Raw genomic sequence first — 23,233 nt, forward strand, 5'->3', positions numbered from 1 at the left:
TTCTGAAGTAGCTCAGTTCCAAATGATGTACTAGATCACTAGTAGGTGCATGCCCTTCTTTATGTACATTTACTGCAATTACCAAAATATTTTGCTATTATTTATAACTGCTGGACCAATAAAGTCTAATCCCAAACATGTCAGAGCATAAATATCCCTGCACTACACCATTACATTCTAGCTGAACATTTTTTCTTGATAAAAGTAAATGTAAAGCCAGGAAAATTTCAATCAGAAATCCATTACAGTGGATTTCCAGTTTTATAGTCTGAAATTGAAGTCCATACCAGTTCAGGGTAGAAAGTTCAAAGATATGTCTCAAAATCTCTTATTTGACAGTATTAATAAAATGCCATCGTTATATTAATAAATCTTCTAAATTCTTATATTCCCATCAAATGCTACTTTCTTATGTATCTCAATTCTCTCTGTCTTACTTTACCTTGGTGGAAGCAAGAAGCTATCATGTATTTACCAGTAAGGCTAGTGATAAAAAATATTTCATGTATTTTTAACTCCAGGGAAGAATTAACAAATTGCATTTGCTTGCAGATTAGACACAGAGAAGCATATTGTGCATGGTTATTTAGAGGTTTGCAAATCTGGGGAGAGACAATGATGGGTTCAGTGTAAAGCAAACTATTTGCAGGTATTTCTCTTCAAAAGCTTGTCATCTAGTCATGATACAATTATAGAAGAGCTTTCTTGAAGAAGTTTGTCTTTCTCTTAATTCTTGCTAGTAGGCACTTTGTTAAAATTACATTTCAGATTTTATACTGCTACTAGTAAGATTGTATTCTCACATTTAAATCCTAAAGGAGTTTTAAAGCCATTGGTTTTGCTCTATCTACAATCCAAGAAGCTATTTCTGCTCGGATCAGGATTCAATATGTTCATATTATTGAGTGATTTTTCTGCTTTGATAATTTATGAATCATTTTTATGAGGGCATAAAGAGTTCAGACTCTTTCAAAACGGACTATGGGCAAACTTTCTGACCACACCTGGGTTTTCCTTTAGTCAATCATCTTATGCTTTCCTATGATTTCTTAAACTAGGGTTTTGTCCTAATCTTATACTTTATGAAATTTCAAAACTACAATTTTAAATAAACAGAAGCCTCATTAGACTAGATAATTTTCCATACTAGACTACAGCCTTTCCATATATTTTTCATTTCCCATCTATTTATTCTGGTCTGAGACTTTTTGGAAGATTTATCCCACTTTAATCTTGAAAAACTTATTGTACCAAAACAATAAGTAACTACCACGCTGATTGCATGTAAGACAGATAACCAAAATTTGAAACCAGAATACTAACTTAATAAATTTTAAGATTTAATTTTGCATATTTTAAAATGACAATGTTAATGTTTGAGTACAATCTTTATTGAATACAAAAAGTTGCCAAAGAGTGAAAAAATACATTATATACAAAACCCACAATCCTTGGTAGGCAGCATGCCCAATATTAAAGAACTATCATACAGTACTTTGAACAGTTTCAACTTGTGGTCTTCCCCCTGTCTAAAAAGAAAGACAAAGTTTAATAAATATATATTTTTTACAAGGCTAGGTAATTAATTCATGCATCGTTGAAGGATTTGGTACAGATTGTAAGACTAACATGATGGACAATTTGATAGGCGCTATTAATATCTAATAGTGATTAATAATCCTGTTTTAGTATCTTGCTGCACAAAAAATATACAGATGTTTGCATAATAGCACTTAAATAAGCTCACTATTTAATTCATGTATAAACTGTATGCAATTATCCAGAAGTATAAATTGCTATGCTTTTGTTGGGAAGCACGAAGCCTGGCATGGAGAAGGGATCAAGTGCAGTTAGCTTGGAGTCATTGCACAACCGCAAAAAGGCTAAGACCCCTAAATTTCTTCAAGTTTTATGTAATCATTTCCAAGGATAGGCTGCCAGACTGAGAGATTCCTTATAGGCAGAAGACAGTAAAGTAGTTAGCCTAAACTCTGCATGTGTGGGTCTGGTTGTTTGCATCCGACAACAAATTAGGTTTTCTGTTTAGCTCTGTTACATCAATATGTGTTTTAGCATGGATATATTATATGTTTGGGAGAAAACCAGCAGGCAATGAAACATATGCAAGGAAAAAATGCCTGGGAAAATTATTTTTGTTTATTTCAATTTATATGTCTCCTGATTGAACTGCCCACCTCCTGTTCCATTTTCTCTGCAGCCTCATTTCCATTGGGAGCTGCATCACCACCACCATTGACAGCCGATTCTGATTTAGATTTCTTAGCTCCATTGTCTCCCTGTTGAGTTTCTTCCTCTGGTTTCCTCTGAAGACAAAATTGTTTAGTCTTCATCAAGCAGAAATGTTAATCTTAAGAATATTTAGTATCATTATGCATATGCTATTAAATAGCAACTGCTAACTGTTTTAAATTAAGTTTACAAACAACATGCAATATCTATTTGGTCCTCTTCAACTGTTTTAAAATTAAAAAGGTTAATTACCTTCAAGTTACTTAGCCTGCATATTACTCTAAAGATCAAATTCTAGAATTTGACTAGAATTCTAATGTTAGACCAGCAGTTCAAAAAAAGGAGATAACCATTATTTAATGAGAATAATCAAATAATCGATTTAAAGGACAATATTGATATATTGCTCAGCAACTCATATAATAGCCCTAACATACAATAGAAGAGAATGGACGTTGTCTTACCTGAACGTCCCTTTTCTGGGCGCTGCGTACACTATCCATGCATGGGGTTAATCCTTCAGTGCTTGGCAAACAACTGAGTGAAAACAAAAGGCTTTTGTTCCCCTTTCCGGCTCCCAAGCCACGCCTCTGGTCCCATGATCCCCCAGTCTGAACGAAGGCGCAGCAGACAAGAAACCACACCAAGAGTAACTTATAGAACTCAACTTTATTAACTCAAATAACTTAAGGAAACTAAACTGGTCTCAGCCATAACAGTGGCAGGCAGCCCTAATGGGCGGGTTATGGATAGTGTACGCAGCGCCCAGAAAAGGGACGTTCAGGTAAGACAACGTCCATTTTCCTGTGCGCTGCTCCCACTATCCATGCATGGGATATACCCAAGCTTAAACTCCCTGGGTGGGGAGCTGACTGCCTCCAGAGTCCTCCTCTGTCAGTACTTTCTGCAGAATTCTGCGGCCAAAGGATGCCTCGGCCGAGTTGTACGCATCAATCTTGTAGTGGCGGATGAACGGTGTGAGGGATGACCACGTCGCAGCTCTGCAGATGTCCACGACTGAGGCTTGGGTGGCCCAGGCCGCCGTGGTGGCCGCGCTACGAGTCGAGTGCGGTAGGATCTTGCTGGGGGCCGGTTTGGCGCTCAGGTCATATGCCAGGGCGATGCAGGCCTTGATCCATCTGCTGACTGTGGCTGCTGATATTTTCTGACCCATGGACTTCGGGTTGAAGGAGACCAGGAGTCCCTCCGTACGGCGGAAAGGAGTAGTCCGTCGGATGTAAGTGCGGATGGCGCGTCGCACGTCTAGGGTGTGCCACCTCTTTTCTCTGGGATCACGAGGTGAGGGGCAGAAATCCGGCAGGATGAGCTCCTGGGCTCGGTGGAACCACGAGTTGACCTTCGGGATGAAAGCAGGATCCAGGCGTAGGGTCACCGTGGAGTCGTGGAAGATGCACAAGTCTTTGCGGACTGACAGAGCCGCTAGTTCTGAGACTCTCCTTGCTGAGGTGATCGCCAGCAGGAAGGTCACCTTAAACGATAGGTACTTAAGAGATGTTGAGTCTAGGGGCTCAAAGGGGGGCCCGGTCAATGCCCGCAAAACAAGAGGTAGATCCCATGAGGGATAACGGTGAACTGTGGGGGGCCGCAGGTTGGTGGCCCCATGAAGAAACCCCTTGATGCGCGGATGGTGCGCGAGGGATTGGTACGGAGGGCAAGTAATGACTGTTGACAATGCTGCCGTCTGTCTCCGTAGGGTTGCAGGGGCCAAGCCCTTGTCTAGGCCAGCTTGTAGGAACCGCAGAATGTCCCGAATAGCGGCTGACGTGGGGTCGATGTGCTGGTGGGCGCTCCAGCGACAGAACGCCTGCCATGATGACTCGTAGATGCGGGTTGTAGCTGGACGTCTGGCCGCCTGGATAGTGGCAACCACCTCGTCTGGTAGGCTGTCCTTCTTCAGGATGACCCGTTCAAATGCCAGACGGCTAATTGCAGCCACTGGGGCTCTGGGTGCGTGACTGCTCCTTGGCACAGGACGAGCTGCTGTGGTGGGATCACCCATGGCTGTTCTAGGGACAGTGCTACTAGGTCGGCGAACCATGGTCTCCGGGGCCAGTTCGGGGCTACCAGGAGCAGGTCGGCTTTTTCTGCCAGCAGCTTCCGAATGAGACGCGGGAGCAGTGGGACCGGTGGGAATGCGTACAGGAGACCCTCGGGCCATGTGCAGCGCAGTGCATCGTGGTCCTCCGCTTGTGGTGTCGGATACCGTGATATGAAGCGGGGGAGCTGAGCATTGGTCGGGGTTGCGAAGAGATCTACGACCGGGTTTCCGAAGCGGGAAGCGAGTTCTTGAAACAGCTGAGGGTGGAGCTGCCATTCCGCTTGATCTATTGTTTCGCGGCTGAGCCAGTCCGCCCTCACATTGGTTGCTCCGGAGATGTGATCTGCTCTGATCGAGAGCAGGTGTCTCTCTGCCCAGCTGAACAGCTCCTCGGCCTCCTTCATCAGTGTACGGGACCTCGTGCCCCCCTCCCTGTTGACGTGCGCCTTGGCCGAGATGTTGTCGGTCAGGATTAAGATGTGATGCCCCTGCACCGTCGGCTGGAAGTTGCGCAGTGCCAGTCTGATCGCCCGAAGCTCTAGGAGGTTGATGCTGCATTGCTGTTCTTCCTGCGACCACTGTCCTTGCGTGACCAGGTTGTGGAGATGGGCTCCCCACCCCCGGAGGCTGGCGTCGGTGGTGAGTATCAGACGGTCTGGCTCTAGGAAGCTGGAGCCCTTTAGGAGCGACTGCGATGTCCACCACCTGAGGGACCTGCGGGCCTGCAGGGTGAGGCGTACTTCCTTCTTGGAGTTGGCCCTTCCCGTTCGCTGGAAGGGGAGGAGGAACCACTGCAGGGGTCTCGAATGTCTGCGTGCCCACGGTACGATGCCGAAGCAGGATACCATCTTCCCGAGGAGGGTTGAGAGGTGGATCAGGGCAACTCTCCTCCTCGTCAGGGTCTGCCGAGTTAAAGTTCGGATGCTTTGGACTCTGTCCGGTGATAAAAATACCTGGCCGCTGGCCGAATCTATCAGTGCCCCCAGGTGAAGAAGCCTGGTGGTGGGCAGGAGGTGACTCTTTGCGAAGTTTATGGTGAAGCCGTGATCCTGGAAGACCTTGATCACCATCTTCATGTCTCTGTAAGCTTGGCCGGGCGTGGACGACAGGACCAGAATGTCGTCCAGATAACAGAGCACCCGGATCGGGACGGCTCGGAGCTTGGCCGCCACCACCGCTACCAGCTTGGTAAAGGTGCGGGGAGCTGAGGAAAGTCCGAATGGCATCGCGCGATATTGGTAGTGACGGCCCGCGTATTCGAACCTCAGGTACTGACGGTGATGCGGGTGAATTGGCACGTGCAGATAGGCCTCCCGGAGGTCGACTGATTGAAGGAAGTCGCCCTGTCTCACTCCCGCTAAGATGGACTTGAGGGAGTGCATCTTGAACCTGCGGTATTGTACCGACAGGTTCAGGCGCTTTAGATTCAGTATGCCCCTCCAGCCCCCGGAATTCTTGGGAACCAAGAAGAGGGTCGAGTAGAATCCTGAGCCCCGCTGGCTGTGCGGGACCGGCTCTATGGCCTCGACCTCCAGGAGGTGGGCAATCTCCTGCGACATCAGGTCCTGAAGTTCCGAGGATCGAGGGGTTGGACAACGGACGAACCGGTGGGGCGGCTGGCCGGAGAATTCGATGGACAGTCCGGAAGAGGTCGTATGCCTTACCCAGGAGTCTGAAGTCGAACTGGCCCATTGTTGATGGAAGAGGATGAGCCGTCCCCCTATGGGCCCCGTGGGCCTGGAGTCATTTCCCCCTTCTGGCGGGCTTAGGGCCGGCTCCACGGAAGTTGCGTTTAGGCTGCTGGTGTCTTCCCCGGTCTCGGAACTGTTGTCTGTCGTTGAATCTGTCTCCTCCCTGGTAATGGGAGCGGTGTAAGGAGGACCCCCTGGGTCCGGCGCCTGCACGAAAGGGCTGTTGGAGCGGGTAAGGCGTGTACCTGCGCTCCTGGCGCCTGTAGGTTGATGGGAGGATCTTCCTCTTGTCCTTCCCTTCAATCAGTAGGGGTTCCAGCGAGGCACCAAACAGCTCTGGTGCTTTATATGGGGACGCCGCCAACTTCCACTTGGCCTTGAAGTCGGCTTTCCATGGTCGAAGCCAGAATAGCCTCCTAGCAGTGAGAGTGGAGGCCAGCGCCCTTGAGGCGAACTTGGCTGAGTTCAGGGAGCTGTCAGCAGTGTATTCGGTGGCAGCTATTATCTTATTTAGATCTTGATGCAGTCTAGTGTCCTCAGGCGGGAGTTTGTCCTGCATGTGACGAAGCCAAATGAGCGAGGCTCTGTTGAAGAAGGAGGAAGCTGTCGCGGATCTGATTGCCCAGCCAACGGCCTGGTGTGCCTTACGGAAGGCCCCCTCCATTCTCTTTTCTTCTGCTTTGAGAGTGTCTAACGGGTCGGTGGACACCAGGGAGCTAGAAGTTAACGCCGCCACCGGCTGGTCTACTGAGGGGAGCGCGAGGAGATCCTCCAGCTCCGGGGCTGAGCAGTAGAGTTTTTTATCCAGGCTGCTGGGTGTTGCCAGGGAGGCCGGTTGCACCCAGGGATTCTGGATCACATCCGTAAACAACTGAGGACAAGGAATGTAATCTTTTTGCGGCTTTGCCGACTTGAAAAGCGCGTCATGGGGGCCTGCCGCCTGCGGGGTGGTGGATGCGACGTCCCCCGGAACCCCGAGGTTGGTTGTGATCCTCGCCTTGTGGAGCAGGGACTTGAAAAGGGCCGGGCGGAAGAGGCCTGTAAAGGCGGGGGTGTCCGGTGCCAGGCCCTCGTCCTCAGACAACTCCATCTCCTCCGGTCCCTCCTCTGCTTGGTCTGATTCCTCAGACGAAGAGTCTTGCCCTCGTTGCTGGGGTGGGTGGGACTGAGGGTGATGTTGGCGTGCCTGGACCGGTGCGGCTTGCACGGGTGCCTGGGGCGCCTGCTGTAAGGTTGCCGTGAAGAAAGACGAAAGGGCAGCCGAGAACATAGCCTGGAAGTCCATAGGTGGCACCATCCCTGGCCCTCTTTGGGTTTGCTGGTCTACCCCTGAGGGCGTAGAACTTGCTTCCCTGGCGCGAAGGAGCTGTGCAGATGATGTAGTCATTGAGGGGTCCGGGCCGGTTCCCGGGCCTGTCTCAGGACGGGGAGAAATGCGGTCCGGCCTGGGCACCTCTGGGGTTCTTGGTGTTACCGCAATGTCGGCCAGCGATGTAATTCCCAGCTCTGTCTCCCTTGGGATGACAAGTGCTGGTTCCAAGGGCCCAGGCTCTCTGGGAGAGGGTCCGGCAGCCGCCCTGTGGGCCTTCTCCCACTGTCGCTCCAGCGCATTGTGCCTCCTTAATGCGTCTTTATCTCGGATGGGTAGGCAGCCATCTGATGCAGCCCTGCTGGTTGAGCTCTCGTGCCTTTTTTTAGATTTCTTTTTCCCCCCTTTTGAGCTTCTGCGTGGGGGGGTTAGCTCCAGCTCCATATCTGAGGATGGGGGGGAGCGAGACATGGCTGCAGGTTGTGGGATGATTGGGCAGATCGCTTGCCCTGCTTTTCCCAAAGGCGCTCTGGTTGCGCTGACCTCTCCCCAGCTGATTGCCCCCTCCAGGGGCGGAGTGGTGGTGGGGGGTCTGTAGCCGGCTCCCTGCTGTTGGGGGGAGACACAGGCTTGATCCTTCTGCCAAATATGGCGGCCCGAGGGTCCGTCAAAATGGCGCTGGCACGTGGTGCGCTAATCCACTCTGCCAGGCTCCAGCAGCGGACTCACAATGGCGGCCCGAGGGTCCGACCAAACGCCGCGCTTTCCCCCTGTTGCGATGCTTCTGTAGTGCAGGGGGGGGCTGCTGAGGCTCCTGGCGCTCCTCTCCGCTTCCGGCTCTCGTTGATCGCTCCGGTGAAGCGTGGCGCAGAAGGGAGCGTTCCGAGATGGCGCCACGTGTTCTGAGCCTCCCGACCCGCTGCCCAGCTGATGAGCGCGCGACGCTTGGAGTGGAGGTAAAGGCGGCGCGCGTTGGCTGAGCGGGCGTGAGGACTCCGAAGGAGAGCCCGCCGGTCAGCTGTAGTAGCGTGGTCGAGGCAGCGGCAGCAACGGCGGGGAGAGAGCGGCCGTTTGAAATTTCGCCCCTCCCGATGGAGCAGCGTGGGAGGCTGGGCTCCGCTCCCCCCCCCCTTTCTGTAACGCTGCAGCCGCAATGCAAGGTAAAAGAGCCGAAAAAACAAACTAATCAAAATCAACTAAAAGGCCTAGACGCCCTAAGGAAAGGGAAAGCCTAATAACTTAATGAAATAAAAGGAAAAAGAAAGGGAGAAAGGTCCCCACAGATGTACAATACCTTAGACTGTGGAGCTCCCAAAATCACTGCAGTGTTTGCCAGCAACTGAGTGAAGACTGGGGGATCATGGGACCAGAGGCGTGGCTTGGGAGCCGGAAAGGGGAACAAAAGCCTTTTGTTTTCACTCAGTTGTTTGCCAAGCACTGAAGGATTAACCCCATGCATGGATAGTGGGAGCAGCGCACAGGAAAATATATAGTCAGGGTTGAATTGTAGAGACCTTGTTCATGTGCAGATATTTTATTAAGTGTCTAGGAAACAAAATAAAACACCTGCAAGCAAACAACCAAGCTCCGAGAGCACCAAAGACTCTACAATACAAAGATAGCTAAACAGATTATTCCAGATTGAATAATGCTAGTGAATATTTTCCATTTCCATTTAAAATAAGGGAACCCAATTTAGCCTGGATGTTTGGCTGTGAAGTTGTTTCAGTTCAGATATGTCAACATTTGAACTCTGAAGGACTACCATGAATGCCTCTGCAGGACCTTAACACAGCCAAGTTGAAGTGCCTGCAGAACCCACAAAATCAAGCTTTGAAATTAAACCAGAGTTAATAAGGTGGGTGCTATGCAGCACAATACCACCCAAGCTATCAAGAAAGCTACATGGTTCCCAGACTAATTGGCTCCCACTGGAAAGGATTTTATGTAGGATATATAAAAATTGTAGAAATAATGTAATTTAACCTTTTAATTGCAGGATTAGCTACAAGCCAGTAAGAATTGTGTTTATTTAATAGAATACACACCTTTTTCCTAACAAGATGGGAGATGTCTGTAGCTCCATCAGTTTTGTGTCCAACTGGAATCTATTACAGAAATAGTAGAAGTTTCTATGAAATATTAATCATAATGTCATAAACCTAGTTGCTATTGCTATTGTAACTTACTGTTGAAGTTGCACTACTTTCAGACCCTTGTGAAAAGCTGGAAGATCCACCAACCTGGAAAGAAATAAATCATTTTAAAATACTATTAGAAAGCCTCTAGCTGCTGAAACTCCAGAAAATAAACAGATCAGGGCAAAAAGGCATTTTCTGAAATCTACCTCTTGACTTATTGAACACATCTGAATAGTTTTAAAAATAAATATTGCAAGGTCATTTAAAAGCTTAATCTTTAAATTCTCAGATTTAGTAAACTAATCTTGTGTTCAGTGACAATTATAAAAAAGATCTAGAGATCTAAAGATCTGCTATCTCCTATTGCATTCAAATGTCAAAATCAATGACATGTCACTTTAATATTAAAGATGCTCTGCTCAGATTTTAGGTTTCAGACCTATTAACCACTTTTCATAGTAAAGTACATCCTGCAGGCACACAGATTTATTTGCCAAGCATTTTGAAATCTATTTATTTCAACAGAATCAATGATGGAACTCACTAGAGTTGCTTTCAGAGCTAGTTCAGTCACTCTTGCACTATTTTGAGACTCTTTTGAATCTTCTATTTTTTCTTTGATTTCAGGAAGCAGGCCCTTGAGTTCCTCTATTTCTTTTTCATCCTCAGCTGGTCCTTCTCCCTTTGCTTTTAGTCGCTCAGTCAGCATAACTGAAAAAGGTGACAATATAGAAGCCATTAGTACTTTTTGTAGAAACAATTCATTTAATTTGGCCATATCACCACTTGGTACAGAATAACAAAACACAATCCCCCCAAACAAAATCAGAGAACAGTAACTATTCACTTTTCTATGAACTGACCCACTGACTCTTTTAAAACAACTTTATAATGAAAACCCAAATTTTAAACCAAACAAAGGCTCAAGAAACACAGAAAGCAAATTTAGGTCTATTAGCAGATTTTTTTTGTTTGTAAAAGGAAACAAACAAATCTCAACTATTTCAATTATCACGATAAAACCAGAAAGAGCTTGGTTCATGGTTCACAGATCACTTCTGTTAAACTGAGATTAATACCTTATATTTATTATAGGTAGTCCTCTACTTATACTTGGTCGCTTAACGTTATGATAGACCCCCTCCCCCCACCGGGATTTACAACCCAGTTTCAAAATCCCTGTCTCCATGGTCACATGACCACATTTTGGTCAGAAATGAGCCTATATTTATAGCTGTTTGCAGCAGTCTATAGCCATGTAGCCACAATTTATTATTGCTTTCCAAGAAGCTTATGCTTACTTCCAATTTCTGGCAAAAACTGAGCCATGGTGAAGGATACGTTCTAACCTTCACAATTTATGATGGTAATTGCCAGCCTCAATTGCTGTTGTAAATCAAGGACTACATGTAATTTGTCTGAGCAATTTATAAGAAGGTAAAACCAATCCAATGGAACAACCCACTAAGGCAGGAGTCCCCAATCCCTGGGCTGATACCAGTTCATGGTCTGTTAGGAACCAGGTTGCAGAGCTGGAGGTGAGCAGTGGGCGAGCGAACCCTATTGTAAATTGCACATGCAGAGGATCTAGTTGCACACCCCTCCCCCCGGATGAAAAAAATTGTTTTCCATGAAACTGGTTCCTGGTGCAAAAAGATTGGGTGCCACTGCACTGTTGAACTGCTGCAAACAAAATTCAGGCCTAGACTCACTATCTCTACCAGAATGGTAACAAAACAAAGCCTTAAAGGCATTGTGAAAGCAGGGGGAAGGAAGAGCAAGATCTTGAATCTCAGGTGGCAGTGTTCCTATGTATGTATACATTAAAGTTACACCAAGGAGATACTTGATTAGCCTCAATTCACACAGACTGGGGATGCTTAGCAACCCTTTTCAGGATGAGCACACACAATGGATTAAGTCTGAATATGAGAAATAATCATCATCACAGCAATCCAAACCCAAGCAGATATTGTTAAAGATGCATGTGGGACACTGCACAATAAGTGTTATTGGCTTGCAGCTAGCCGACCAGCTGAAGCTGGGCAAAACTTGTTTCCTGGCCACAGGTTCCACCTGCTTTTCAGTTACGTAGCAGACTAGGAAGTCTCATAAGACATGGACTATGTTCCCTCGGGGAAAGAGTGACCCTATCCCAGACCAAACATACTGAAATTTAAGCTTGTTGTGGTCTATCCAGTCCCTTACAAACTCCAAACAGCAGGTCAACATCTCCACAGTGGCTATATGCAACTATATACCATCATACTGATACTTAATCCCAGGTTAAAGGCTTTCTTCTAAAATTTCACCAGACATTGAATAGTAGAGGATGACAGCAAATCCAGTGTCACCGTATACTGAAATAACCAATGGATCAACTGTCCCCTTCCCCAGAGCTGATCCACACATTCAGAAAGGAGCACAATCACATTCACAGTGCTTTACAATTTCCTACTCTTCCACTTCCTATTCATATCATACACCATAAGAGGTTCCTTGTATCTTCTACATAGGTGTAATCTGAATTGGAACTGATCTAAACAATTCCTTCCTTTCAGAATCTTCTTGTAGCTGAACCCACTTCTCTAAATCTTCCTTACTCCCCAAAAACAAGAAATTATGGGAGTTGTCCAAGAAAGCTAATGGCAAATTGCAACCAATGTTAATTTGAAACTTGGAACCGACAGGGAACAGTAATGGAGGAACATAATTAAAAATATGTAAAACTTCTGCTTTGATTTACCCAGTCTTTTGTCTATTACTTCCATTGATTTACTGAACTGCAGCACTGCTTCCTCATACTGATTGTTGTAGTGATATGCCAACCCAAGGTGGTAGTGAGTCTCTGCAAGCAAACGGTCATAGGCTTCTAAATATTTCTGCTGAAGAGCCAAGCAGGAATGAAACTCCTCTATAGCTTGCATGTAGTTTTCTGCAGAAAACACCAGAAAATCATGATAGCAGACAAACTCAATTCCAAAAGCAATATAGAAAAATATTCACATTTGTTTAGGAAAATAATTGTAACATATATTGGAGAAAAGTTGACTCAGTTCAAGAGTACAATTATTGTTTTGCAAACCAGGAAAGTAACTAACAAAGCAATATGCATAATCCATGTTATCCTTTTTTCCCTTCCTCAGCCATCATACAGGTAGTCCTCAACTTAAAACCATTCATTTATGATTCAAAGTTACAACAGCACTGAAAAAACACACTTAAAATTGGTCCTCATACTTACAATTACTGCTGTGTCCCCATGATCACAGGATCAAAATTTGGACACTTGGAAACCATCATGTATTTATGACAGTTGCAGTGTCCCATCGCCATTTGCAATCTTCCCACCTGGCTTCCAACAAGCAAGTCAAAGGAGGAAACTGGATTCACGTAACTATACGAGTCACCTAACAACTATGGCAAAAAAAGGTCATAAAATCAGATTGGTCATGTGACAACTCACTTTATGACTGTCACAACTTATGTGTGCAGTGGGGAGACTCCATAATGGTTGTAAATTGAAGACTACCTGTATCAGTTTTATCAATTAGTTTTATTAATCAAATATCAACCAGTATCAGTTAGGAATTAAGTGCTAGAACAGTGGAAAAAATGGCAGCTATACAAGCGTGATACAAATATAGAGCTATATAAAAGCTATATATTAATTACAATAAAAAATGAAAAACTGCAACTGTCAATTCAGAATATACATAAATCAAACTTGTCAAAACACAGTATATGACATACTTCATATTTATGCTACTTCAATTTTGTATAATTTTAATGTAAAATATGACTAAAAGATTGATAGTCAATGCAGAACAGACATGCTCTCATGTATAGTCACAACATGCAAAAGCCATTAGAAATAGCATGTCTGGACAACTTTAAATCAATTACCAGATTCAATGCTAACTTCTCCTAGTTTTAGATGAGCCTGAGCAGCATGGAGCTGTGCTTCTTTAGTGTCCTGCCTAGACCAAAAAAGCAAATCAGAAAATACATGTAAAAACATTCATCAGTAATATGGTTAAGGATATTATTTTATTAGAACTACTAAGACATACCTCTTATATATTACTTTTGCCAATTCCAGCATATCCCAAGCCAGTTCTAAGTTTCCAACTTCATCTTCTTCACTCTCCTGAAGCAATATGATTTATTAGTCATATTAGGCAGTACCAATTTCTTATGCCTTAATAGCAATCATAAATATTGACTCTGGCACCGAGTCCTATGAAAATTATAGTCTTTCTCATAGAAATACACTCATTAAGAGAAGATTTCACACAGCTTTAGAACAGATGATATTTTTTCACAGAACCAGAAAATACTTAAGATTTACCTCAGAGAAGCAGCTATCTCTTTATCTAAAGGTAGTCCTCAACATACGACCTCAATTGAGCCTGTTTATGTTACTAAGTGAGAAATTTGATAAGTGAGTTTTGCTCCATTTTACAACTTTTCTTGCCACATTTGTTAATTACTACAGTTGTTAAATTAATAACACGGTTGTTAAGTGAATCTGGCTTCCCCACTGACTTTGCTTTTCAGAAGATTGCAAAAGGTGATCACATTCCCAGGATACTGCAAACTGTCATGAATCTGAGTCAGCTGTCAAGTATCCAAATGTAAATCACATGGGGATGCTGCAACAGTTGTAAGTGTGAAAAATGGTCATAAGTCACTTTTTTCAGTGCCGTTGTAACTTCGGTCACTAAGCGAACTGTGTTAAATTGAGGACTACCTATACTAATAGGACATACATTTTCTCCTGCATAACACTAATAGCTTTTAATAGATCTGAATACTGATTTATACTTCACCTTTTCTTCAGCTGTAGAGTAATTTTCTTTCTCCTCTTCAGTTTTATCATCTTCTTCTGAACCTTCCGTCTCTGTAAGAGGAGTTTCCTGTTTATATACACTACTGGCATGCTATTTACTTGGCTCTTTATTTTATTCAATTTTTGCAGCATCATTATTTAACAGTCTTTCTTAATTCAACTGCATGCTATTCAGTTTTATAATTGTAAAGACATTCATGAAACATTCATACTTATTTTTTAAAATATCTGTGGATTAAAGATTTAATTTGATGAATACTTCCACTTTTTTTAACTGAAATTAACTCATTTCTACCCTGTTTCCTCCAAAATAAGACATCCCCTGATAATAAACGCATGGCAGCAAGGTCAAGCACTTATTTCAGGGTTCAAAAAAATATATAAGACAGGTTCTTATTTTCGGGGAAACATGGTATCTATATAAGATGTTCCAATGCATGAACTGAAAAGAGTTAAAGGTATTTGCCTCCGCTAAATAAAAATTAACTTTTAGAACAGGTCAGTGCATCTAGTGAGGATGCTAGTGAGGATCCCATTCCAAAAGGATTAAGGTGGGATAGTAGTTACTCTACAATTTTTGAGAAAATATGCTGTTTACAGGGCAAGTACAGTATTTTTCTGCATCTTACTGTACCTTTTCATTTTAATGTCTAAATACAATCTGCTTTGTAAAAAACTTTTAGGAGATAGAATTTGAAGTTTCCGCAGGATCTGAAATATGCTTACTGATATGTCCCTTTTAATATCAATTATATTTTGCAAATAGCTGGAATTATTAAGACATTTAACTGCTTAAGAACTGAATAAATTTCCAAAAATCATGTTGTAAGACAGAAAACAAAACATGAAAATTATGAATTTGCCAGTTGCACTGTTATATTTCTGTTATATGGCAGCAAATTGTTATTTTTTAGCATAAATCTATAGCCTCAACATCTTAATGTAATGGTACTCTGGTCAATCCTACTGCTTTGGTATATATTGACAGGAGGAAAGCTATGCTTTGAGTTAGTATTGCAATATCAGAGCATGCAGTGAACATCCATTCAGGATTCTCTAGTGGCCATTGCTTTTTAGATTTACTGCTTAGACTAACAATAACCCCAAATCAGCCAATAGTTTTGCCATGTCCACAGTTAACTATTTGGCAGAAAAAAAAAAAAAAAAGGGAGGGGGGAGTAATTATATTATTTTGTGCCCTTTTATATTTCTCCCTAGCTATATCCCTTCCCTCACTCGAGGCAAAGAGAATTCTGAATGGATCAGTTTTATTTGGGTTAGCATTCTAAAAAAAACCACCCACAAGTATTTTCTATCCCTGTTACCTTCTCCCTCTCCCATCTCGTGATCCTTTTCTTCTTCCTTTTCTACCTTAGCAGCAGCTTCAGCTTTTTCTTCAATTTCTATTTCACGTGACTGTTCAACAATCCCTGCAGAAGTAATTTCATTTGGAGCTGTAGGTAACACTTCCCCTGAAGCTATAGGTTCATTCAATTTTTCTTCCTCTTTCAAATCCACGTTTTCTTGTCCAGCAACAATGTCCGTTTCTTGAATAGCCACAGTTGTTTGTTCTGCCTTCTCTGCCTTCCTTTCTACTTTATCAACAGCAGACACCAATTCTTTTTCCTCTAATGTCTCTTGTAAAGTTTTTGCTGACGCCTCTACCATTGAATTTTCTAGCTTTGCATTTGTGTGCTTTTCAGTCAAAACTACAAGCTTTTCTGCCTTCTGTTCCATCTTTTGTGAAGCTAACTTTTCTTCTGCAGTCACTTCCTTCTCTACAGTGTCTCCACTAGCTGCTTCTGCAGGCTTTTCTACTATTAGCTTTTCTTCCCCAGGAGTCTTATCTACAACCAATACTTTCTTAAGTACAATGTCTTCCTGGGTTTCTTCTGCTGCTAGATTTTCTCCTCCAGTTGTCTCTTCTGGCTTTTCTTCTGCAGCAGCACTACCTTCTAATGAATCTTCCACTGTTTTTTCACTGATCTGTTTTTCTTGCATAACTTCTACTTGCTTGCTTGCTGTTTCTTTTTCTGCAAGATTATCATCTATATTCACAGCTGCCTTTTCTTCTCTAACTTCTTCCACTTCTGCATCTTTATTTTTTGCTTGCACTCTAGTTTCTACCAGAGATTCTTCTGAAGGTTTTCTGGATTCGTTTTCCCCCATGGCATTATATACCTGATCTCTTAATTCCTCCCTTGCTTCTTCTACATGAAGACGGAAGATGAAGCACAAAGAAATCTTCGAATTTAGTGATAAGCATTTATGATCTTCACATTCCACCCTATTTCCCACTAACTCTTTCTGCCAATACCAAATACTTATTTTTAATTTAAGAACAAGCACCTTTGTAACATTTATGGTCTGCAAGCAGTTGAGCTTAAGCAATGAGTTGTGTACTAGCAAGAGTTAACAGCCAAGCAAGAGATGCCAAGCTTCTTTAACTGAGACACCAAACATTGCAGAGGAAGCCACTATAAATTGAGGGGCTTAAGCAAATTTGACAGGCAAGTATTCACTCTCTAATGTGAATTTCATTTATGGTTACAACAGAATTTATACTTCAAATCTTATATAATAAGACTAGATAGCACTGCACCATACAGTTGGTTGCAAGCCCAATCTGGTTTAGTTTCAAAATTTTCCTTTAAGGTTTACTTCCAATCGTTTCTAAAACAAGTATATAAATAAAGGTTTTCATAAAGAAAAAACAGTAGGTACCCTCTCCCATGAAGTGGCAATATTTTAATTTAATAGAAGCATTGATTTTGCAATTTTTTCTAAGTATTGTAATTTTTACTTAAGTGATCTTACTAAATCACTGTATTTTTAAATGTGTTATTTAAGGCAAACAATCTCAATTCATGCCTCATATTCATTCAGAATACATACAGCTTGGCATCTCTCTAATGCATTAAGACAGCTCTACATACCATCTATATTATCAGCGCTTTCTACCGTTGAGTCTTCCATTTTTTCTTCTTCCTCTTCCACCTGCACTCCTTCCAAAGCATTTCCCAGCACACCATTTTCCATTCTAGGACAACAATATTAATTGATGAAGTGATTTACAGGCTATGTGTGAGACCATGACTATATGCCATAGTATCATTAACCAGTGTTTAATGGAAACTTTAATATTTTATTCAGGTAGTTCAGTGCAAGTTTTAATAAATTACATGTTTAATCTACACTTTGTGGAACACTTTGAAGAATTCAGTGCCATGATATAGCATAACACAAACTGGCCCACTTTTTCATGTCGTATACTTTTACTCTGGAAAGTAAATACATGGCTCATTAAAAAGAACCGCTTGGGATGGAGGTATCCAAGATTAATCAACCCAAACAAATAAACTAAACCATACTCTTTCCAATTTTTAATAGAAGTATATTGTTCACAAATATTTACAAAGTTCTACACTGGGTTTAGGAAAAAGCTATTAGGTTCTGATACATCTTCAATAATAAAGTATTCTGGTTGTCTTAAGACTTGTTGGAAGATCAGAGCAAATCTTTAGTATGAATATACACACACACTCTTATGAAAATATTATTCTGGGATCTTTCTTAGAAAATAACATGGCATAGAAAGAGCCTCGCACATAGAAGAACTACAGCACATGTGAACAGTAACAGTAAGTAGAATTGTATGAATTACTGACTGGTTAAATTTTAAATGAATATACCGAGGTTCAATTGGCCAAGTGATAGGATATATTAACTTACCTTGCCAACTCCAGAAGTGATTTTCCATAAAAAAAGAAAGCTTCAGCACACTCATTTGCTGTTTCACCATATTTCTTGCCCCTGAAGAACAATTAGACATAAACTCATTTTTTGAGAATTACTTTAACTGAACTTAAATTATATTAAGGGATGCTTCAAATTAACTGATAAACATAATCTCCAAACTACAGGTAACTGATTTACAATAGTTCATTTAGTGACCGTTCACTTACAACGGACCTAAAAAAACATGACATTTTTTTATTTATGACTGTTGCAGTGTCTCAGGGTCATGTGATCATCTTTTGACAAGCCAAGCCAACGGGGAAGCCAGATTCATTTAACAATATTACTAACTTAACAACTGCCATGATTCATGTAACAACTGTGAGAAGGTCGTAAAATAGGCAAACTCACTCAACAAATATCTCACTTAGCAACATAAATTTTGGACTCAATTGTGGTCTTACATCTGTACTGAATATGTACTATCTGTACTGAATATTAAATCATAGTGTCATGTAGGTAAAAAAATTAGACAGCAGAGATCTGAGTAAATTAGGTTTGTGCTAGATAAAAGATTTGTTCCTTGGCTGTGTAACGCATTAGTCTTGACTATATAAATCTTTTGTTACAGCTTGGATTGTGAAAACCATAAAACTGTAGCTCAACAGACAAAATCCATTCTGTGTATTTGCCATGTTAGCTTCTTAATGAATCTTAAAACTATGTAGAACATATCAAAAGTAAGCTAAAACAGAGAAGACTAAAATCTTCAAATATTAAAAATATATTTAGGAAATTATAGCTGAATAAACATCTTTTACCCTCCCATTATATATAATCTAAATACTTACAAAAGGCTAGCAGCTTCCTGAAATGCATTAACAGCAGATGGAATATCTCCCATTACCAGATTCTTTTGTCCCAAGCCGAGTAGTCTCTTGGCTTCCCCGTCCACATCAATACTGCAAGTATGAAAATATATATTGTCTTTCCATAATATAGTTTTTTTGCAGTTTTTCACATAACAATGGTCAATACAACAAAATTTAAAAACAAAATATACGAACTAGAATATAGTTAAAAACTTTATTATATAAAACACAAAGCAGGATTAGGTGAAGAGATGTTATTCAAGAGCCATCTAAATATTTTGCCAGTCCCTAGGATTTAAAGGCCTACTTGAACAACCAGGTCTTGAGAAACTTCCAGAAAGCTGAAGGGAAGGATTTTCATTAAAGGGAGGGGACACAGCACAAGAGGACTATCACCAAGGACCTGCCAAGTGAAATTTCCTAGTCGATGGGTCCTCCAGAATGTCCTGTTAGATCTGGTAGAAGTAGATGTTAATATGGGAAAGGTCCCTCAAATAACCCAGTCCCATGCCATTTGGGGATTGTTGCGTGTTGGCCCTGGTCTTTAGGTGTTAAGTGAATTTTGTTGTATGGGTATACTATGTATATATGTACAATGACAATAAAGTTATTATATATTATATATTATTTAGGGCTTTAAAGCTCATAATTAGCACCTTGGATTGGAACCAGAAACAGATTGGTAATCAATGCAGCTAGCAGAGGCATGTTCCTCTGTATTACTAATTTATACCACTTTTTATTTTTACTATGCTTGGCCCAATAATACACTATATATTTTCATACTAACCCTAACCTTTACCTTGTTAAAGGTTTTCACAAATTTTTTTACCATATAGAACCAACTCCAAAATCAATAGCACCACAAATGCTCAAAATACAATGTCACCTTTATCAGCTTAAGTGAATGAAGAGCTCAATTAGTTCACTATTCTGGCTCTTGACATGTTTGTTTTTTATCCAATTATTTTCTTACCTTTCTGTTTTGTCAGCAGAAGTAGAAGGAGCAGAAGCCTCTTCTGTCATCCTGAAACTGAAAATTTAAGTTAGGCAAACTAGGAACAGTTTTCAAAGTTTAGCCAGAAGGCATTTGAGCTAACACCTAAAGTATTAAGTGTGCTGTAAAAAAACCTTGCTACTTCAGATAGGTTGAGTATTTTTCTTCTCATGCAGTGGCAAATCAGTAGCTTTTTCATTGCCCAGAGAGCAATAAATGAACAGTACTGATTAAAAGTGAAAACTCTATTTAGAGGCTTTAAAATGGGGTTTTATATATTTCAATATATAGGAAACATTTGTGATCTGATATATATTCCAGTGACAAAAATACAGCATGGACAACTACAACTTGCTACTTCCCGTAGCTTTAAATGACAAGTTATACCAAGAAGGAATATCATGTGGCCCTCTGAAATACCTACACAAGCATGTGAATAATTATTGGAGAAACTTTAAAAAAACATTTTGCACAACTGCATTTGAAGCTTTAGTCTCTCAAGTATATTTCATTTCCTGTCTTAAAAGAAACTACAGGTGGTTTAAGCTTCACCAACTGACAAGAATTATCCAATAAATACATCCCAGGCCCTTTAATACGCCCAAATGTATGAAGAGGCATCAAATGGCACCAATACCAATAAACTCAGGTTTCTCAAACGTGTTTTAAAGCCATTTTTTTCTGCAAGAGGAAACGTCTCACTTCCCACGGAAGCCTTCACCTGAAGGGACAATGGGCCACCTCGCCTCTCCTGTCCTGTCAGCGCTTTCGGCGCCAAATCTCAACGGCCGCTTTCGATGGGCCAAGTCTGCTGGCCACGTGACTCACTCACTCACTCACTTCCTTCCACCCCCTCCCCTCCCCTTCCCCGCGCTTTGGCGCGCGCCAAAGATTGATAGCTATTAAAAATGGCGGCATAAACTCCAGCCAGGTCACGTGGTGTCTCGGTTTTTTTTTTTTTTTTTTAAAGACCCGCCGCCTCCATCACGCCAAGGACGGCACGTACGAACCCACTCAAAAAAAAAGGGGGGGGAAATCAGTGAGGTTTCAAAGAACTGAAGAAAAATTATAGGGGGGAAAAAAAACCAGATCAAAAACCGTACAGCTGTGTCCGAACATCGCAGATTACAATCCGGAAAATAAACGCTCAAAGCCTCCTTGGTATCGCGGCCGCTGTCGCCCCCTCATTAGACGAACCCACCAGCTCAACTCCCCCTTCCTGCTTATCCAGCTCCGGAAGAAAGAAATCCTGCCTGAAGCCCCTTGTACCTTAAAAGGCGATGGTAACCAACGACCCGCCACAGAAAATCAAAAGCGAAGGAATAACCAGCAGACAAACGCAGCCCACCGCCCCTCCGGATGCTTATATAGCCCTTGAAGACACGCCCCAGTGGCGCGAAGCACGCTCTCACGGAAAAGGAACTACGTTTCCCAGAATGCTTTGCGGCCGCTCGCACAGGGGCTTTCGATGAGTCGGAAGGAGGCGTCTTCAACATAAAGGAATGGCAGTCTCTCGACAAGTGACGTCAGTAGCTACCGTTCGAATAGAACTGTGTGGTTGCCTCGGCAATGCGATTGGCATTTTGGGAAAGGTAGTCCAAAAATCGGAGTAAATAAAGCTTGCCGTCTCAGCGTGCTGGAAAATACAATCTCATAACATAGTAGTTGTGGGTTGCACGCATTAGAACCGATTTGGAGGCATTAAAAATAATCTCTAGTGGAATATATGTGTCTAAAAATGTGTTGTTTCCCGGGCTTTTATCCCGCCTTACGTTATTGCTTTGACTTGGATCAGTCTATCCCAAAATAATCCCGAAAAAGGGCAGCACGCAAAAATGCTCCCAGTCGGTATAAGTAAAAGGTCATTAATATGAAGTGGGGCTTATTTGATCCTCCTCACAAAAGTGACCTGGAGAGGACAAATCTTTAATCTTTTATGCAACTAAGCGCATACCCTTTTAGTCACTATGAAATCTTTCTGAAGAGAAGTATTGCATTTTGGGGAGCAGTAATTGGAAGTTGTTTTCACAATCATTCATTTAAAGAATCATTGTTCACTGAATTAATCTGATTGCTATCATCCGCATAGTAGAGCCATAAATTAACCACCTTTTCAGCTTTTAGGTAGAACATAAATTGGCCAACCATACAGTACTGTATATAAAAATATTTTAAAAAATTAATATAAAAAATCCAATCCATGAACAAATTTCATAAATAAGTAGAAACACTGTATATATGATTTATTTGTAAAAATAGCTGTAGCACTTAGACTTATATACTGGTTTGTAGTACTTTACAGCCCTCTCTACATGGTTTATTTCCCCCCCCCCAAAAAAATCTGGGTCCTCGGAAGGATGGAAGGCTGAGTTAACCTTGAGCCAGTGAGGATCAAACCCTGGCAGTCAGCAGAGTTAGCCAGAAATGCTGCATTTTAACCACTGCAGCATCATGCCTCTAATAAATAATAAAGATTGATACAAATAAGTACATTGTATGATCATTAAAACTGCTAAATGGATTTGTACATGTTAAGTCAATAAAGTGTCTTGATTAATTTGGCTTAGCCCATTTTAGCTTAATTAATCAATATCAAATGTAGAACATTTGGTCAAAATAGACCATGATTCTATTAACTATGGTTAAACCTATTTTGCAAGAAACTCCATGTATGTATCAGTGAGCCACCACTTTGGTTAATAGAACTGTATATATAGAAAAGAACATCCCACATCTGTAATACTACACTGCTTCTAAAGTCATTGGATTTATATAGCCGCCTATGTGCCTATCAAATCTTAAAATGCAGACTTAGCCTAATTACATGATTGCTTATAGAGAAAATGTAAACAACCTGGCTGGGGCTTTATACTATAAATTATCAATTTTTTTTTGCTACAACAGTGGGGGGATTATTAAAAACACTGAAGCAGATTAATGCACAAACTGTAGCTAATTTTTGTATTTCTAAATTCTAATTAGTACTTTTCATCTTTCATAACTAATGTCATTGGTCATGGCAGGGGCCAGGCTTAAAGGCATTATTATAGTGTTTTCAATGTTCCCTGAGAGATTGCACCAGAAGATAGTGATGGAGGAATTACTATTCTATATCTTGACTGCTAAATTACTATTCTATGCTTTCTGTGCTGCATTCTGTTGTTCCCTATGAAGTTAGATCTCAAATCTATATAGAACCACAATGAGACACTGTCAATGTGCTGACAACACCTAACACTATAGTTCCCTTCCCAGAAAGCCATTAGTACTCTTGAACACTACATAAATTCTATAATGGATGGGAGCTGGGAAGCAAGTTAACAT

The 23,233-nt window shown here is 41.9% G+C and overlaps 1 protein-coding gene across 2 annotated transcripts; it reads right to left on the reverse strand.

The window, feature by feature from the left end:
• Nucleotides 1-1,369: 1,369 nt before the first annotated feature.
• On the reverse strand, nt 1,370-21,337 carry NASP (nuclear autoantigenic sperm protein). 2 transcript variants are annotated; one of them, XM_034414928.3, is made up of 15 exons: nt 21,179-21,337; nt 19,889-19,945; nt 18,892-19,002; nt 18,035-18,115; nt 17,239-17,342; nt 15,628-16,512; nt 14,283-14,353; nt 13,524-13,600; nt 13,357-13,430; nt 12,197-12,385; nt 9,995-10,161; nt 9,499-9,552; nt 9,358-9,417; nt 2,196-2,324; nt 1,370-1,529 (listed from the first exon to the last, which is right to left on the reverse strand). In XM_034414928.3, exons 2-15 carry the CDS (start codon nt 19,936-19,938, stop codon nt 1,485-1,487), a joined length of 2,097 nt encoding a protein of 698 aa, XP_034270819.2. In that variant the 5' UTR covers nt 19,939-19,945; nt 21,179-21,337; the 3' UTR covers nt 1,370-1,484. The 2 variants fall into 2 exon arrangements, with proteins under 2 accessions (XP_034270819.2, XP_034270820.1); XM_034414929.3 differs by lacking the exon at nt 21,179-21,337 and adding an exon at nt 20,547-20,802.
• Nucleotides 21,338-23,233: the final 1,896 nt, after the last annotated feature.

This window comes from Pantherophis guttatus, chromosome 3 (assembly GCF_059756535.1).
Source record: "Pantherophis guttatus breed Tessera chromosome 3, ASM5975653v1, whole genome shotgun sequence".
In the NCBI taxonomy this organism is placed as follows: Eukaryota; Metazoa; Chordata; class Lepidosauria; order Squamata; family Colubridae; genus Pantherophis; species Pantherophis guttatus.